Raw genomic sequence first — 19975 nt, forward strand, 5'->3', positions numbered from 1 at the left:
CACTCTGAAAACTTAACAGATTACTAAGAAGACTGCCTACACTACGCTTGTCTGTCCCCTTTTAGAATACTGCTGCACAGTGTGGTATCCTTACCAGATAGGACTGATGGAGTACATTGAAAAAGTTCAAAGAAAGGCAGCATGTTTTGTATTATCACTGCATACAGGAGAGAGTGTCACAGAAATGATACAGGATTTGGGCTGGAAATCATTAAGAGAATGGTGCTTTTAGTTGCGATGGAATATTTCCACGAAATTTCAATCACCAACTTTCTCCTCCAAATGCGAAAATATTTTGTTGACACCGACCTACATAGGAGGAATGATCACCATGATAAAATAAGGGAAATCAGAGCTCGTACGGAAAGATAAAAGTGTCCATTCTTTCCACGCGCTATACAAGATTGGAATAATAGAGAACTGTGAAGGTGGTTCGATGAACCCTCTGCCAGACACTTAAATGTGATTTGCAGAGTATCCATGCAGATGTCCAACATGAAATTTATCGTATATTATACACAATATAGATAAGAGCAAAACATATAACAGGTCAGGTGCATATAAAGTAACATGTAGTGAATGTCATAAATTTTATGTTGGGCAAAAAGGCTGAAACTTCAAAACATGATTTAGAGAACATACTAATGTTAATGCAGCCCATTCCTAAGCATTCAGTGCTCATTTAAGAGAATACAAGGATTCTGCTATGAAATTCTCAGAAACATCATCATTTCCCATAAAACAGAAAATGGCAGATTATTAAATACTGTAGAACAAATTGAAATATACGCCCATATGACAGAAGAACCAGATGACATACTTAATGAACAGAGTTATGGAACAAGATGTACATACAAAATTTCAACTGTGTTTTAAACAAGTATTTTTGGTTTGGAGTTTATGTCCAGCATGTAAAACTGTCTAATTTGCCGTGATAGGCTAGATTATTTTGTTTGCCATACTATAGAAGAACATAATGTTAGTATAGTTATATTAATGTTACTATATGTACAGCAATTGTGTAGAGATCTATGTACATACAGTTGTTTGTTCCTGTGTATCAGATGCCACCAATGATGGGTTATAAACCTGAAAACCATTTTTGGCAAATAAAACATTTCTAGTGCAACTCATTGTATATAGAGGACGTCCTTTGATAAATATATGAAAGCTGTGGAGCACCAATCATTTAGACAGTGGAAAGCACAATGTTGCTGTCTCTCCTCAATACAGTTTAACATATACATAGAAGAGCCAAGGAAACTGGTACACCTGCCTAATATTGCATAGGGCCCCATCGCAAAGCATCCCACATGTGCTCCATAATGTTCGTGCCTGGGGAGTTTGGTGGCCAGAGGAACTGCTTTAACTCAGAAGAGTTTTCCTGGACCCATTCTGTAGCAATTTTGGACATGTTATGTTCTGCATTGTCCTGATGGAATTACCAATGTCCATCAGATTGCACAATGGACATGAATGGATGCAGGTGATCAAACAGGATCCTTACATTTGTGTCACCTGTCAGAGTCATATACAGATGTATCAGGGGTCCCATAGCATTGTATGTAGACATATCTGAGGTCTGATATCACTCCAACTGCACACACCCCACGCCATTACAGAGTCTCCATGGATTCATAAGGTTGTCTCCATACCTGTGCATGTCCATCCGCTCAATACAATTTCAAACGAGACTCATCCGACAAAGCAACATGTTTCCAGTCATCAACAGTCCATTGTTGGTGTTGATGGGCCCACGTGAGGCGTAAAGCTTTGTGTTGTGCAGTTATCAGCGGTACATGAGTGGGCCTTCAGCTCCGAAAGCCCATATCGATGTTGGTTTGTTGAATGGTTCACATGCTGACACTTGTTGATGGGCCAGCATTGAGATCTGCAGCAATTTACAGAAGAGTTGCACTTCTGTTACAATGAATGATTCTCTTCAGTTGTCGTCGATCCCGTTTGTGCAGGATCTATTTTCGGTTGCAGCGATGTCGGTGATTTGATGTTTTACTGAATTCCTGATATCCATGGTACACTTATGAAATGGTCATACAGGAAAATCCCCACTTCATTGCTACCTCAGAGATGCTGTGTACCATCACTTGTGCCACGACTATAACATCACATTCAAACTCACTTCAATACTGATAACCTGCCATTGTACCAGCAGTAACTGATCTAAACCACTTGTTGTCCTATATAGGCATTGCCAACCACAGCACTGTATTCTGCCCTTTTACGTATCTTTGTATTTGAATACACATACCTACACCAGCTTCTTCGGCACTTCACTGTATTTGGAGATGTTACTCATAAATCTTTGAAACAAAATAGAGGAGTGCTGTTTAGTGATAGGAGAATAGACTATTTGATTTTTGGATGATGCAGTGTTATTGGCAGAGAGCAAAAGAACTTCAACTGGAATGTTAAAAGAATTAAACAAGACCTGTGAGGAATTCAGAATGAGGATTAATAAGAAAAAGATAAAATGTATGGTGGTAAGTGCAACAAAAGTAAGAACAACTGTGAACTTATGACAGGAAGATATAGAACAAGTTAGTGCTTTCAAATATTTGGGAAGCATAATTACAAACAACATGAACTGTAATAAGGAGGTGAAAACATGTATAGCAATTGCCAAGAAGGCATTTAATAAGAAGAGGCAGTTTCTATGTGGGTATATGGACAGGGACCTGAGGAAGAGACTGGCAAAGTGTTGCATTGTACAGTGCTGGAACATGTACACAGACAAAAGAGGAAGAAAGAAGGATGGATAGAAGCATCTGAGATTTCGATTTGAGGAGGATAGAAGGGGTAAAATGGGTAAACAGAGTGAGAAACGAGGTGGTGCTGAGAAGAATGGGCAAAGAGACACAAATTTTGAATGTAAACAGGAAGAGGAAAAGCTATTGGTTTGGACACTGGCTGAGAAGACATTATTTACTGAAGAATGCTATTGAAGGAATGGTGAATGGAAGAAGAAGAAGAAGAAGAAGAAGAAGAATGATGCAAAAGATACCAGATGGTAGATAGCATAATGATAGGAAACAATTATGAGAAAACTAAGAGGGCAGCAAATGACAGGACTTCATGGAGAGCTGTATGTGAAGACCTCCCCTAGAGCAGAACACTGATGACGAAGCAGTCCGGATTTTTAAAACATCAGAGTAGTGTGAAATTCAGAACTACAAAAGAAGCTTAGCAAAGAGATTTCTTACTATCAAAACTATTCTCAGCAGTTCTAGAAGACATTTTCAGAACCTTAATCGAAGAAAAACCAACAAAAAATAGGTGAAAACATAATATATCTCAACCATCTTCATTTTGTAGATGACATTTTGTTCTTTACCTCTAGTGCAAATGAACGACAAAGAGAATACCTTGCCAGAAACATTCTGAAAGTAGGTCTGGAAATAAATTACAGTAAGACTAAATACTGTATGACCAATCTATCAAGAATAAAACTGTACAAATAAACAATACAACCACAGAATTAAACAAGTTTTTGTATTTCGGACAATTTAACATTATGCATGAAAAAGAAAGTTTACCAGGTGTATTTACAACCAGTTTTGACTAATGGCAGTGAGACATGAGATTTTAATGTGAAAATTATTTAAAACCTCACATTCTCTCAGTAAGCAATGCAAATATGCATTTTGGACATTGCTAGGATTGTCAGGAAAACTAGTACAGGGTTCACAGTACAGATGAGAGTGGAAGACTTAATTGTAACCATTATAAAAATGAAATGCAGACAAATAGTCAGGTGAACGGATGACAGATGGACTTCTGTGCTTGAGACCAAGACATACAGAAAGACTAATACACCAGCCATGTGGAAGATGGGTAAATGACAGTGGGTAACATGTAGCAGAAATAGGTATACATACAGCTGAAACCACAATTCGTGTTCAGTTCCTTTGTCCAGCAGTAATTGTCACATGGATGATGATGACATTGAATCAAACCAAAACAGGGTTACAACATAGCTGGTTTATTTCATGTAAGAGAAGGTTCTCCAAAACAAAACTTTTCTAGAACAAAATGCCTATTTCTAACTAACAAAAATAAAGCAAATAGTGATATATTTGGCAATACAACATTAAAGTCTGTAAAAACATGATGTAAAAATTTTTGATGGAATTTTTATATGTTGGTAACTTCCAGCTGCTGCAGCTCAGCAGAATTACTAAAGGCAATTGGTATACTTTGCTTCTCTAAACATTACTGCAGTCAAAGATTTGTTGAAAGTGCTGGTGACTGATTTTTCTCCAAATTTGACTTCACATAGCATAAAACCAATGAATGACAGACTCAACATTCCAACTGTGATGCACAAGGAAATGCCTGCATCCAATTCTAACATCCCTCTTATATTACTACCAATTTCTGTTTTAAGCCATTGCAAATTTTGCAAAAACTGTCTAAGAGGTTGCACATCATATTACAGCCATCCATTGAAAGCTTCTTAAGATCTTTAATTTTTTTTATATTGCCTTCAAATTTTGCACAACCTAGTTTTATTCTTTAGAACACATATTTGCAAAATTGGAGTGAAATTAGTCCACTTCATGTGGAATGACCCAGTTGTCTCCCAACAGCAAAGTGAAAAATGGTATAATATTGAAAAATAAAGGTAAAATAAGATATTAAAGGTGCCAGTGTCACACTACAGAGGAGATAAAATTTTAAAGTAAATTTTCAGTATTATATACCACACAAGTGGGCAAAACCTGAATTTATTGAAGACCTGATGCCTCCCTCTATACGGTTACCACAGAAAGGCAGAAGAGAGACTTACTTTCAGAATGAACTAGATGATAAATTTCAGAGCCAACAAGATGAGGCAAAACATGCTGATCTGTTTGCTGTGAAGAATATTTAACTATTAATTATGCTGGTATTATTGTGCTCTTGTGAGAACTCACTACAAAAAATATGTAGTTTTTCATTGCTTAGTCTAGTTTCTTTAATACATCACTGTCAATCTTTTGTTACCTATTACTATCTTTGGAATCTTCAGAGAGTTAATTACCATAATATTCATCATGCTACAAAAGGAAAGATCTTTTACTATTTACAAAAACTGATTCAAGATTTCTCAGCTGCTAAATACTACTAGTTTTATTGTTCTGTCCCCATATACTTTCATTTTGCAAAATGGAGACTAACCTTTTAGTCAGTACAGGGGAGGAGGAGTGGGGGGGGGGGGGGGGGGGGTTGAAGCCTCACACATTCCACAACTTTTTTAAACAGGTGTGTCACGAGTGGCATTCACAGATAACAGTACTATTCACACCAGTAATAGGAAATATTTGATACAATTTTAACTATTGCTTTATTTAATAGAGTAATGAACAATTCACTACTTAGGTCAGGAAGATGAAAGTTCTGCATTACCTGTATCTGTGTTTCTTGGCATCACATTATATGTTTACTAACCGTGATATGTCCGCACAGGTCAAATACTAAATAACAACATAATCTTGACCTGTCTGAGGAACTTCACAAATTCTTTTAAGTACAGGCACCACAATATTTTTTATTTTTATTTTTTGTTTTAAATTGTGATTTTTCATCTAGTCCAAATACAAGTAATTTCTCTGCAGCCTTCCTTGCCCTTTTATGAAAGCACACACCATCTTTTACCAATAACCATTATCCCTCCCCTTCCATGTTCACTTAAACCTTATCCTTTCCCCTTCTAAGACTTCAGCCCCTCCTTACAAGAATCTCTTATTTTTAGATTGGAAAAGAATACTCCATTAAGCACTTTACAATACATTTAAAGGATTGCCACATAAAAATATACAGGAAGACACTCAGGAAAACTTAACAGAAACCACTACAATGAATCGCATAACACTATCATCATCTATCAATAAATAAATTTAAAGAGTACTTACTGTGATATGTTCTAACTCTCTTCCATGCCAGTGTATTACTCTCAGCAAGCATTCCATCATGCCAGAGCTAACTAGTGCCTCACCTCCAGCATCATAACTTGCCAAATGGTAAAGGAAACTGAAAAGTGCTGTTGCGAGTGGAAGAGGAAATGGACATTTTGGGCGATTTAGTTGAGGGTCTGACAATAACGTGCTAACACAGGATCGAACAAAGGTAGGCAAGAAACCATGGAATGAATTTGCTGCTGTCACTTCAATTATCATATTCAGTCTTGCACTCGGTTTCCTAAAGATGGAAAGGGGGAAAAAATAATAATTTCATATATACAATTTATCCACAATACTGACAAAATGTTAATAGCATATAGAAAACTCATTTGAGGTAATGGGTAAGAACTAATATATTACACTGAAGAGACCAGTTTGTATCAATTTGCAAAACAGGCTGATCCCTACAGTACTTCAAAAATTTGTGCTGACCTTCAATGACCCAATAGTTCATTCAAAATAGTAGAAAACCTTAACTTTGTGACTTAACTAATCAACCAAGGAAAGGCAATAAGATGATTCAAGATCTAAAACATCGTACTTGCAGTGTTAAGCAATGGGTTTTCCACACTGAAATAGTATTTAAAAACAGCACACAAATGAGGACCATGTACCACTTACAAAGTTAAGTGCGCCCCTAAAAACATTACTCAATACAAGTTTTGCCTACTGGATATTAATGTATTAGAACACAATTTGCAAATATATTGTGGAAATTGCTGTGCCATACCAGTTGCTCTACTTCAGGCAGTTATTTTTCTATATACACATTTCCCATATTATATGTATCTTTCACTTTCTTTTTCATTTCTTTTCAATCTTTATCTATTTACTTTTAGTTGTCATTACTTTTCTACACTACTCACTAAAATGAACATGAGCAATAACACTCATTCACATAATTTTACTCACATCCCCAAAGATTATGATACACAGTATACAAGCTAACTGTAATGGTGTGTATCAACACAATGCTTGTCTCTGTTCAACTTTGCACATTAATTTGGCACTCCTAACATCACAGCAAAGGGGTGTGTTTGTGGCAGTAATGATTTGTCATAAGACATGCTTCCCAGACTGAGAAATTTGTGTAGTATATGGTCAACAGCAGCCACAGGTGGCAATTTGATCAAAAATTCGACTTGGGTTTTACAGTGTGATTTATTATGTATTTTTGTTCATATCTTTTGACAAAGCATGCAATTTCCAACTTCTTAATTTGCATAGGCCAGAAGTTTTACAATTTCCAAGACACAATTTTGATTAGTGTTATTCTGTTACTTTTTTCATACATCTGAAAAGATTTTTCCAGTAACCTTCCAAATGCACATTCTGCAGAAAATAAAACCATAGCACTGCATATGAAAGGTAATGCAATGTACTTGATATTTTTGCAGTCTCTACAAACTCTTACATTTATTTCTCGGTAAATTACAAAATTGCTTTCCTTGGAAAAAAAAATTGCTCCTATTTGCATGTGAACATATGACCTCCATAACACAGCATAAATTGTGTTCCACATCAATGCTTTTGCCTAGTGCTAGAAGTTCCCATAGTTTGTTTAATATCTTGTTATTTGAGACAACCACATTCTCAGTTTTCTAAGCATAACAACAATACCAATACCACACTTTGAAGTTCTTGCAAAAATCTTTAACCAATGTGTGGCACATGTACCTTTAAAATGGTGACATGAAACTAAGTAACAATTAATCTGTGTTTTAATTAGTTTACTTTCTCAGGTGTCATGGAAAAACAGCTGCGTTAATAGCATTGTCAATATGTAAATAGTGCACAAAACTCTGGTAAAAACTGAATTAATAAAAAGAGAGAGATCTTTTTATTAAAGAGTGATTTAACAACAAATTGTTCAAGTGTCCTAAAAGAAGTACAGAATTAGTTCTGTTCATGGTGAAGTCACTGGAGACACAGTAAATGACTGGATTGGGGAATAACAGGGAATAATATTGTCAATGCTATTTCAAAGGAACCACCCCAACATTTCCCCTAAGTGATTCATGAAGATGACAAAAAACCTAAATCTAGAATGGCCAGAAGGGGATTTGAACAATTTAATATAGGTCCGCTGTCTTAACACTGTGCCACTTCAATTGATGGTATTTTACACAATGTCTCGTCTGAGTCACCTTGAGCAGTTAAAAAAAACTCTTTGTATTAATTTGCCAGATTACCAGGAAAATCTTTCCGTTTATTTGGTGTAGCACCAGATTGTTGTTGTTGCCATCAGTTCAAAGACTGGTTTGATGTTTACTTGTGTTAAAATAAAGGTAAAGAAAAAAGAAAAATATTTTTTTTAGCAAGTAAAACAAGAAGAGACATTACAGACAACCTGAGCAGTCTAAATGTGAATTCACCACTGTAACTAAAAATGTGGATGATCAATGGATAAATTTTTAAATTGCATTTTTATGAAATTGTCACAAAATTGATGAAGAATCCTTATCAAAATACTGAATTTGGGCCTCCTAATTTGTTTTATAAATGAAGATCTTACTATTATTTTTCCTTTCAACTATCACACAATGAAACATCTTGAGATACGTGATCATTGCCCAGGTAGCAGAACACACTATACACCAATAGACTTGACTGTGTATTTGTACTTTTCTGATCTGCCGGAACTCCCCCCCCCCCCCCCCCAAAAAAAAAAGAAATGTACCAATTGCTATAAGAGCATATCATTCCAAATAATAGGAAAATAGCACAGGTCATCCTTGTATTTGAGAAGGGACATCAATAGGTCTGTACGATGATGTCAACTTCTTACTGAATTATGGAACTAGTTTTATTTGCTACAACCTGTTTGGAGATCAAAATTCAAACAGATTCTGTTAACAGTGATTTTGTTAAACTGACTGCTTCTCCATACTTTCACAAGATGTAGCAGTAGGAGACAGTCCATAATATACTAGCTTACAGAGTAACAGGCCATTTTTGTTCATTAGATTGAAGAAATTCTATGCAAAAGAATTTCCATGTGATTCTTAATTGGGAGAGCATCAAAACAGGCAGTAACATCAGGCATACCTGAAATAACACACACACACACACACACACACACACACACACACACACACACACACTTAATCACCTAAAACTTGCACTGCAAATATTCAGGAAATGGAAAGTGCCATTGGTCTGAGGTTTTCGTAGAATGGTTGGTTGGTTGGTTTAAAAGAGGGGAGGAAGGGACCAAACTGAAGGGACCAAACTGTGAGGTCATCAGTCCCTTGTTCCCGGCAAAATAATTACACCATGGAAAGAAGAAAAGAAAGGAGGTGTACAGCACAATAACAAGAGAAAGGAAGAACCAGAAGAACAACAGGAGGACAACCAACACTACTGTGGACAAAAACAGGAAAATAAAACCATAGAGAGAAGCAAGAAACAGGTAGAAGGGGTAAAAATAAGAGAGCAGATGACCGTGGCTGGCCAACCATGAGAATAAAAAGGAAAAGCCAGCCTCTCTGCGACACATTAAAACATCCACCCTAAAAGCATTAGAGTGGTGAACACAAAGAGACAAAGGACATGAACTAAAACATATAGAATGATAAAATGTACCATTGAGTATGAAACATAAAACTAAATTAGCTGACAAGACGTAAGCTAAAATGAATGGCAACAAGTCTGGTAAATGAAGAGTCTGTCGCAGGGCAGCCAAAGAAGGACAGCTCACCAAGATATGAGCCACTGTCAGCCAGGCGCGGCATCGACACTGAGGTGGGTCATCACGGCGCAGGAGGTAGCCATGTGTCACCCAAGTGTGGCCAATGCAGAGCCGGCAGAGAACCACAGAGTCCCTGTGAGAGGCACACATCGAGGACTGCCCCACATTTGTGGTCTCCTTAATGGCACAGTTTGTTGTACATGCTGAGGTTATGCCATTTTGTCTCCCAAAACTGAACAACTTTGGGGTGTAGTACCAAATGCAGGTAAGTTGCAGAGAAGTTGATCTCCATAAGCAGTTTCTGTGTAGCCTGTTTTGTCAGCCTGTCAGCAAGTTAATCGCCTGGGATTCCAACGTGACCTGGGGTCCAGACAAACACCACTGAACGACCAGACTGTTCCAGGGCATAGATGTATTCCTCGATGGTTGCCATCAAAGCATGATGAGGGTAGCACTGGTCCAGAGCTTGTAGGCTGCCCAAGGAGGCAGTACACAGAAGAAATGACTCCTAGAGCATGAACGGATGTGCTCAAGAGCACGAGATATAGCCACCAGCTCGGCAGTGAAAACACCGCAGCCATCGGGCAAGGAATGCTGTTCAATAAGTCCTCCATGGACATACATGAAGCCAACGTGAGCATCAGCCATCGAGCAGTAAGTGTAAACCACTTCATGGCCTCGGTACATGTCAAGAATCGAGAGGAAGTGGCAGCGGAGAGCTGCGGAGTAAACCGAGTCCTTAGGGTCATTTGAAAGGTCCAGGCAAAGTTGCGGCCTCTGTGTACACCATGGAGGTGTACATGAATGGACCTCAAGAATAGGTGTTAAAGGCAAGGACTCCAGTTCAGAAAGAAGAGATCGGACACTAACTGCAATTGGAAGCCCTGAACTGGGCCGCCGATGTGGAAGATGAACCGCCGTGCGTGGAAAAATGAGACTGTGATCCGCATCCGCAGGAAAACTATGAACATGTGATATGTAACTGGCCAGCAGTTGTGCACGCCTAACCTGCAATGGAGGCTTCCAAAAGTATGCTGGTCACCAGACTCATCCTAAAAGCTCCTGTCTCTAGGCGCACGCCACAGTGGTGCACTGGGTAAAGCAAATGCAATGCTGAGGGTGCTGCCGAACGATAAACCAGGCTCCCATAGTCAAGGCGGGAACGAACAAGGGCTCTGTAGAGGTGCCGTAGCGTAGAGCTACCTGCACCCCAGTTGGTGTTGCTCAGACAGCGGAGGGTATTGAGGTGCTGCCAGCACTTCCACTTAAGCTGACGAAGGTGAGGTAGCCAAGTCAATTGGGCATCGAAAACCATTCCTAAGAATCGATATGTCTCCACTACAGTGAGTGGATCATCATTAAGGTAAAGTGCTGGTTCTGGACGAACGGTATGACACCGACAGAAGAGCGTAACACACGATTTTGCAGCCAAAAACTGAAAACTGTGGGCTAGAGCCCATGACTGCACCTTGTGGATGGCTCCCTGTAGGCACTGCTCAGCAACACCAGTACTGGTGAAGGAGTATGAAATGCAGAAGTCATCTGCATACAGAGAAGGTGAGACAGATGGCCCTAAAGCTGCTGCTAAACCATTAATGGCCACTAAAAAGAGAGATACACTCAATACAGAGCCCTGCGGGACCCCATTCTCCTGGATTTGGGGGAACTATGGGAGGCACGAACTTGGACACGGAAAGTACAAAGTGACAGAAAATCCTGGATAAAACTCTGGAGTGGACCTCGGAGACCCCACTCGTATAATGTCGCCAGGTCGTTTCATACGCTTTTCGTAAATAAAAAAAAAAAAAAAGACAGCAACCAGGTGCTGGCATCTGGAAAAAGACTGTTTGCATGGCAGGTGCTAGAGACACAAGATTATCAGTGGTAGAGTGACCCTGGTGGAAGCCGCCCTGATATGGAGCCAGCATGCCACGTGACTCCAAGATCAAACCCAACCGCTGCCACAACACACGTTCCAGCAGGTTACAAAGAACGTTGGTGAGACTGATCGGCCGATAGCTATCCACATCAACTGGGTTTTTACTGGGTTTTAACACCAGAATGATGGTGCTCTCCTGCCACTGTGATGGAAAGACACCATCGCACCAGTTCCTGTTGAAGATGACAAGGAGATGTCGCTTGTAGTCAGATGAGAGATGTTTAATCATCTGATTGTGGACCTGATCTGGTCCAGGAGCTGTGTTGGGGCAATGTGCAAGGGCACTGATGGGATCCCAATCTGTAAATGGGACTTTAAAGGATTCACTGTGGTGTGTAGTAAATGAGAGGACTTTCCTTTCCACCCGCTGTTTGAGAGTGCGAAATGATAGGGTGGGGGGAATTCTCCCACATAGAGGCTCAAGCATAGTGCTCAGCAATCACGTTTGCGTCGGCATATATCATGCCATTTATGGTAACAACGGGGACACCTGTTGGGATCTGGTACACGAAAACACTTTTTATCTTTGCCCAGACTTGGGAAGGTGACATATGGCACCCAATGGCGGAAACGTATCTCTCCCAACACTTCTGCTTCCGTTGTTTGATAAGTTGGCGAATGCAAGCACAGAGCCGTTTAAAGACAATCGCTGTAGATCTCGCCGATGTTCCTTAATTGCTTCAGCATGACTTCCGGCAACCAACAAGGGACTGTCTTTCGCCGGGGGCACCCTAAAGAGCGAGGGATCATGTTTTCTGCCACAGAAATGATTGTCATAGTCACTTCCTCAACCATCACATCAATGTTCCCATGTGGGGGAGATTCAATGGTGACAGCAGAGGTGGAAGTTTCCTTGTCTGCCTTGTTTAAAGACATCTGGGCAGGTGTCTGAGGACTTGATGCCAGGGAAATGACAGGAAGATGGGGAAGTGGTCACTACCACACAGGTTGTCATGTGCTCTCCAGTGGATAAATGGGAGAAGTCCTGGGCTGCAAACTGAGAGATCAATGGCCGAATACGTGCCATGTGCCACAGTGAAATGTGTGGTGGCCCCAGTATTTGAGAGACAGATGTCGAGCTGAGACAGTAAAGTTTTGACATCTCTGCCTCAGCCAGTAAGCATGGTGCCACCCCACACGGGGTTATGGGCATTAAAATCTCTCAAAAGTATGAAAGGTTTAGGGAGTTGATCCATCAGTGCAGTTAATACATTAAGGGTACTGCACCATCTGGAGGAAGATATACATTGCAGACAGTTATTTCCTGCGTCATCCTTATTCTGACAGCCATAGCATCAAGAGGGGTTTGAAGGGGCACATGTTCACTACAGACTGAGTTTAGGACATAAATGCAAACTCCACCTGACACACTATTATAGTCACTACAGTTCCTGTAATATCCCTTATGCCCATGGAGGGCAGGGGTCCACATTGCCGGGAATAAGGTTTCCCGGAGGGCAATGCAGAAACCAGGTTTAAAGCTTAACAGTTGCCGTAGCTCAGCCAGGTGGTGGAAAAAACCGCATCAATTCCACTGGAGGATTACATCATGAGACTGGGAAGGCATGGAACATTCAATGAGGCAGTTTATGCCTCAGAGCCACCTGCTTCCATTGACTTTTTTGCCTCAGCAGTCTATATCCATTTTGTCTGAGGGTCCACCGAGATCTAGCTCCTCAGCCGATGCCAGAATCTCCACCTCATTCGCAGATGGAGAGCTTGTAGGCAGAGGTGGTGTGGGTGCCACCACAATTTCCTTAGTCTTGGGGACCTTCTTTTTGGATTTTTCTCGCTGTTCCTTGGGTTTGCCTGGCTGGGAGGACTTCACTGGCTCAGTCTCTGGGACAGAGAATGAGCGTGAAGCCCTGGGACCAGCTGCTTTTGGGCTATTCAGCCACTGGTGGGTGTCACCTTTCCCACGAGCAGAAACCTGGGAAGAGAGTGACCCAAGGCACCCTTCCCTAGTGAGAGCAGCCGAAGAAGTTTTATGCTTCTCCGGCGTAGAAGTGGAGATGGTGGTTTGGGGGTCTTGCTCCTGAAGTAGGTGGTGCAGGAGCAACAGGGAGGGAAGTGCCCCCCACCATCAAGGAGGCAGGTGTAGTCTTCCAGCTCTGAGAGGTGACAGGTTGGCGGAGCTGATGATGCCAGAACTGTTGTAGTGGCGGCAAAAGACAATGTCATACATACAGGATGCAGGCATTCAAATTTCCTCTTAGCCACAGTGTAGGTCAGTCGGTCCAGGGTCTTTTACTCCATGATGTTCCTTTCTTTCTGAAGAATCCTGCAGTCTGTCAAGCAAGGCAAATGATGCTCTCCACAGTTGACACAGATGGAAGGCGGGGTACATGGAGTATTAGGATGTGATGGGCGTCCACAATCTCGACATGTGGTGCCTGAAGTACAGTGGAAAGACGCATGACCAAACTTTCGACATTTAAAGCACTGCATTGAGGGAGGGATATAGGGTTTTACATCACAGTGGCAGACCATCACCTTGACCTCCTCTGTCAATGTATCACCCTTGAAGGCCAAGATGAAGGCATCTGTGGCAACCTGATTATCCCTTGGACTCCAGTGGACACGCCAAACGAAATTTACACCTTGCCATTCTAAACTGGCTCACAGCTCATCGTCTGACTGCAAAAGAAGGTCCTGTGAAATATGATATACTGGACCATACTTAAGCTCTTATGGGGCGTGATTGTTACAGACACATCCCCCAGCTTGTCAGAAGTGAGTAACTCCTGTGACTCGGCAGAGGATGTGGTTTTGAACAAGACTGACCCATATCTCATTTTGGACAAGCCCTCCACCTTCCCAAACTTGTCCTCTAAATGCTCAACAAAAAAACTGAGGCTTTGTCATGAAAGATTCCCCATCAGCTCTCAAACATACAAGGTACCTGAACAAATATTATCTACTGCCACCGTTAGCTTGACGTTCCTCCTGTGGTGTGGCCAGGGAGGGTAACAATTTGGGGTTGTACTTCTGTGCACCGAATTGAGCCCATGAATGCTTAGAGACTGCTTGTGTTTGACCACGAGCAAGAGATGATTTACTATGCTTTATCGCGTGTCGTCCATCCTGATGCCACCCACTCTGACCAGGGGCCCTCTCCATGGGTGCCACCCAGCCACAGCGAAGGCCACCTGGCAGGATGGCCATTGCCGGGAGTCCCGATGCCCCAATGTAATGGGCATCTGCCCCTTGGCATATGTGGGAAGTTAATAGCACAGGCATCAGCAGAGCGATCCCTGTGTGGTCAGTAGGCTACAACCAACAGGGTACATGGTGGCCCCACCACAACGGACTGGCTACTGTGCTGGATATCAAGTGCAAACAAGTCAGCGTAGGAAAAATACGCACCCAGGAAAGGTGACCTCACCCAACAGTTGGAGAATGAGCGGAAGTGCAGATCCACATTGATGAAGGATGCGATAGGTCTCTGCGCATGATGGACACGAAGCACCATGTAAGGCGCCCTACCCCAATTGGCTCGGTCTTTGGGAAAAATTTTGGAAAATGGAGGTCAACCCCTTCAGGGGACCATATTTTTGGTCGCCTCTTACAACAGGCAGCAATACTTTGGGCTTATTCTAGCCCCCAGACCTGCAGGGGTGTTTGGTAGAATGGATAGGTACTCAGGGGCTTGTATTGGTTAGCCAATACACAGGTTGTAATAATAATAAGACAGTCAATTTTGTGTGCAAACATACAATTTTTATGCAGAATAGTGCCTACTGACATCAGCGAAGTAAAAGTATTGTAAATAAGAATGGCAGCAGTGTTAGTTCAGGATTATAGTGAGAGTCATTCATGAGATATTGTATTGTGAAAAGTTTCCACACCAACACTTGGACAATACGGGTGGTAGCACACACTAAACAACAACACAAGTGCATGCACTGGTTATGTGGATTCTGACCAGTAATGAGGCAACTGACCATCACAGGTTGTGTTCAAAATGACCACCAGCAGCAGCAAAACACTCACCCCATCTGGTTTGGAATGACTGCTGAACACGTGCCAGCGTTTCAGTGGAGATTTCTGAATACGCATCAGTAATAAATACATCCTTGCGTATCATCGGGTGTAGTTGGTATGACCATGTAGGTAATGTCTTTCAGCTTTCTCTCTCTCTCTCTCTCTCTCTCTCTCTCTCTCTCTCTCTCTCTCTCTCTCTCTCTCTCTCCCCCCCCCCCCACCCATCCCTGCAGAAAAAAGGCTACAGGTGTAAAATCTGGGGATGAAGACAAGGTGTAGTACTTCGTGCACTATGGGCTGGACATTGGTACCTTGGATTTCTCTTAGTCTGCAGAAGGACACCATCTAGAATTTGTGGAATATGGTGTGTTAAGAGGTTGTGATACTTGTGTGTGTTCAGTGTTCTGTCTGCGAAAAACAGGCCTATGTGCTGGTGGTTCACTATCTTGCACCACACGTTTACACTCTAAGGACACTGATGTTCCGCCTGGTGAAGTCAATTGGGATTGTCACCAGACCAATAGCGCATGTTCTGATGGTTTACCTGGCCAATATAACTTCATTACTAAACAAGATACACGATACATCTAAAGCATTCTCTCATTATATCCATGTACAAGATTTAACATGATTCTCATAATTGTTTCCATGCAGCTCTGGATGGATAAAGTTGTGACGGGGATGAAACCTATGTCGATGCAGAAAGTGGAGGAAGTTTGCCTGGCTAATGTCACTTTCTGGTGCAGTTGCGTCAGAGCTAAATGGCAAATCAATTGCAATGACAGCAAGAACATTAATGTCCCCCTCTTCTGTCATCACTTGTTTCCTTCTGTTCCTTTGTCACTTCCACATATCTGGTTGAAGAGGCTGATAAATAATTTCTGAGATGGTTGAAGTCTTTAGAAATCTCTTGCCACATGCACCGTGCAAGAACTGTCCATACACCATGAGCATTTCTGCTTTATCTCCATCGGTAAATCCCATCGACCCACTCACTACCTGCTGCTTGAACTGTTACACACTAACTGACTAGCAAGTTACAGTGCACTCACAGAAAAAACAAGCACACAGTAAACAATCATAACAATATCATACCTAGAAACTATGCACGTTGAATGCCTGAAACAAGTGTTAGTGTGGAAACTTTTGAAAATACAATATCTCTTAAATGACTCACACTAGAATCCTGCAACAAACACCACTGACATTCTAATTTACACTACTTTTAGTTCCTTACTATCAGTAGCAATAATTCCATTTAAAAAGTGCACATTTCCAAAAACAAAAAATAAATACATACACTTCCGAAATATCATTACAATCCGTGTATTGGATAACAATCCAAGCCCCTGACTACTAATCCATTCTGTTTCTACAATATTGGTGGTGCACGTTTTAGGTGATTCACCCTGTATCTAAAGGGTGCTAAGGGTGTAGGAGCAAATATTTTTATTGGTGACTGAGGACAATATATTGAACATTAAATCAGTGTTTACTTCATTTGCAGACTAATAATTATACACTGAAACCCTACATTTACACTTTTCAAGTGACTTCAAAAAATGGTGTAAAACATGGGAAAATATCAAACATGGGAAATAACGTTTTAAGCTGTAGAAGTTATGTACAGGATGTCCCCTTGCACTTTATATATGATACACATACATAACAGTCATCTTTTTGAGGTTATCACACGCGCGTGAACACGCTCACAGGCAAACTATCACTCACATTGATTGATTGTGTAACATCTCAAAAAATACATCCATAAATACTGCATTTGACAATGAGAATAAATTCTAGAAATATGTTTTGCTCAGCATGAATAAAATACATAACCAGTGCTGTGTTTAAACTAAAATCATTTGAGCAACGCAAAGTGAATGATGGTGACAACTAGTGCTCCAAGTGGCCAATGCCGAAACACACTAAATATGATTTGACAAAGTTGTCATGATGATCACAACGATCACGAAACTGTGTTTGCACAGTAGAGACAATTTGGAAATGGTTGTGATTGGTCTTGATATCTTCGTTCGAACGAACCTAGTTACTCCCATCAGCCACCACGCCAAGAAGAGCTTGGCAGCAGATGGAGATACGGCACGAATTGCTCCAACTTTTACATGCTCCAACTTTTACACATTTACTGATTCAGATCCACTGAGAGAATGCCCTGGTGTCAAGAAACTTAGCCATGTAATATTTATAAACACTACTGGATGGCCAACATCATGCCAGCATCACTTTTTTCTCCACGAACATTTTTTCATAATGTGTAAATCATGGGAAAATTATAAATATGTTGTCGCAGAATCGGGTGAAAATTAACTTTGTGGGCATAGTAAATATGACAGGACTAATAGAAAATGTCATAAACGGTGAGAAAATGTTAATTCCAGGAACGTAAAAGTGGGGTTATACTGTAGCTACCAGGATTGGTATTTTTAGGTTGGTTAGTACATCTGAGTACACGTCAAGCCATTAGTACTTATTTTCTGCTGGGCAGCAGATCAGGTGTTGAGGTTTGGACACAAAATAGTTACTCTGTACTGAGAGGCAGAAGCCTCTTTCTGCATTTACAACTATGTAGAAAACATCAGATAGTGAATTATGTGACATGTTTGTGGGAAGACTGTTAGACACAGAGAGAAACAGAACTAATACACTGAATTGGGTACATATTAAGGTACCAATTATCACAGTATCTGCACTGATACATCTCTCACATCCTGTATATCACAACAATGTGGAGAAAAAAAAAATAGTACAACATAGGAAGAACTGCAAGAAATCGACAATACTGAAATACTGGCAGTTGCTCCTCAACATCAAAAACTATATAGTACTGGCCATAGACATAAAGCTCCATTTTATGTCTGACAGGCTGTTACCCCACAGCTGCACTCACAGACCAGTAGTTTTGTTATGAAGAGTGACGGTGAGTAAGTAAGTCAAAGACATTTCATGTGGCTAGGGCATGCTGCAAAGTAAAATGTGTCATTTGTGAGGCCAGGGTCTTATTTTAATATTTCAGTTATTTTTTGATACTGTAACTCATGGTAGTAGTTCAGGATGAGGGCAAATATTAAATATTTAATTTATATTTACAAACTGATGTCTACAGCACACACACATAACAGCTTGAAGAATACGTACTTTGTGAAATGTGGATGTCTGTCCAAGTGAGTAATGGATGTAAGTGTACGAAGTGCTGCAGCTCTTATATCTGTCAAATTGGGATCAGTTAATTGAATAACTTCAACCAATTCTTCCAAAAATCCATTATATAGTAAAGTATGGGCATTCTCCAATATTGCATTCGTGTATGCCAGCACAGAAGTAGCTTGTAGTCTGGCCTGTACACACAGCAGACGAGTTTCATAGCTTGGAAAATTTATGTACAACCTCAGCCGAGAAAACAGCAACAGCTAGAAAGAAAAAAAATTATCATTAATTAACAGGAAGTACTGTATTTCTCAAAACAAAATACAATCAGTTGTCAGTTCGATCTCTTCCACTATCTTCCCACACTATTAAAGTAATTACTCTCTACTTACTATTAGGCTCCAAGAATTGATTTCGATATGTGCAATGTCAAGTCCATAGGAAGAGTGAATGAATGACATTTAGCAACATTTATGGGATTAGTAATAGAAAAATGGAGTGACTGCACACATGCAGCTGATTAAAATGTACAATCCCTTGTACAAGTGTAGTACTAATTTTTCAATTAATGTTGATCCTGTGACATTTGAAATCATTTATACCATGGGAGAGAGAAAAGCTTACTACTTCAAAAACTTGAAATAAGTAGATGATATTTAGAAGGGCTCAAAACAAGGTTCCTTATTTTTTCTTTTACCAGACAAAAATGACAAGTTTTTGGACACTGTACGCACCAATGTTACAAGGCTATTACAGGTGAAATTGGTTACTGCATGAGGAAAACCTGTGATTTCCATCTGGTTAAATGATCACCGTCATTTCCAAAATGGCAATTACGTCAAATTTCTCGAAACAAGACATTGGAACTACTTGAGGTTTTTTTGTCGTTGTTGGATGATAGTTTGTATTGTTCATTAATGACATCTTAGGCACAAAAAAATTGTGTACCAAATACCTGATGTAACATTTTACTGCACAGGAAATCCCCATTGGACTGATGTTGTGTATCACCTGTGGTGGCATAATAGAGAAATAAAATTCTATTCTGTCTATACAACTGTCATTGTAGCCCATTTAAAAGAGGACATACAGACCCACAACAGTAAACTTTCAGACAATGCATTTCTTATTTTAAAGACATTATGGTAAGAGAGCTGTGTCATCAAGAAGCAAGTAACAGGAGGTGGTTTTATTTGCAAACCAAACACTTTTGGCTCAATACTCCATGTAATA

General features: G+C 40.4%; 1 protein-coding gene across 1 annotated transcript in view; it reads right to left on the reverse strand.

The window, feature by feature from the left end:
• Nucleotides 1–19975, reverse strand: part of LOC126248719 (E3 ubiquitin-protein ligase HUWE1-like) — a 454581-nt gene that overhangs the window by 315816 nt on the left and 118790 nt on the right. Inside the window, exons 7-8 of the mRNA XM_049950025.1 lie at nt 18734–19005; nt 5913–6198 (exon numbers count right to left, since the gene is read on the reverse strand). Of these exons, the coding sequence (XP_049805982.1) occupies nt 5913–6198; nt 18734–19005 (558 nt within the window). The remainder of the gene's footprint in view (nt 1–5912; nt 6199–18733; nt 19006–19975) is intronic.

This window comes from Schistocerca nitens, chromosome 3 (assembly GCF_023898315.1).
Source record: "Schistocerca nitens isolate TAMUIC-IGC-003100 chromosome 3, iqSchNite1.1, whole genome shotgun sequence".
Lineage (NCBI taxonomy): Eukaryota > Metazoa > Arthropoda > Insecta > Orthoptera > Acrididae > Schistocerca > Schistocerca nitens.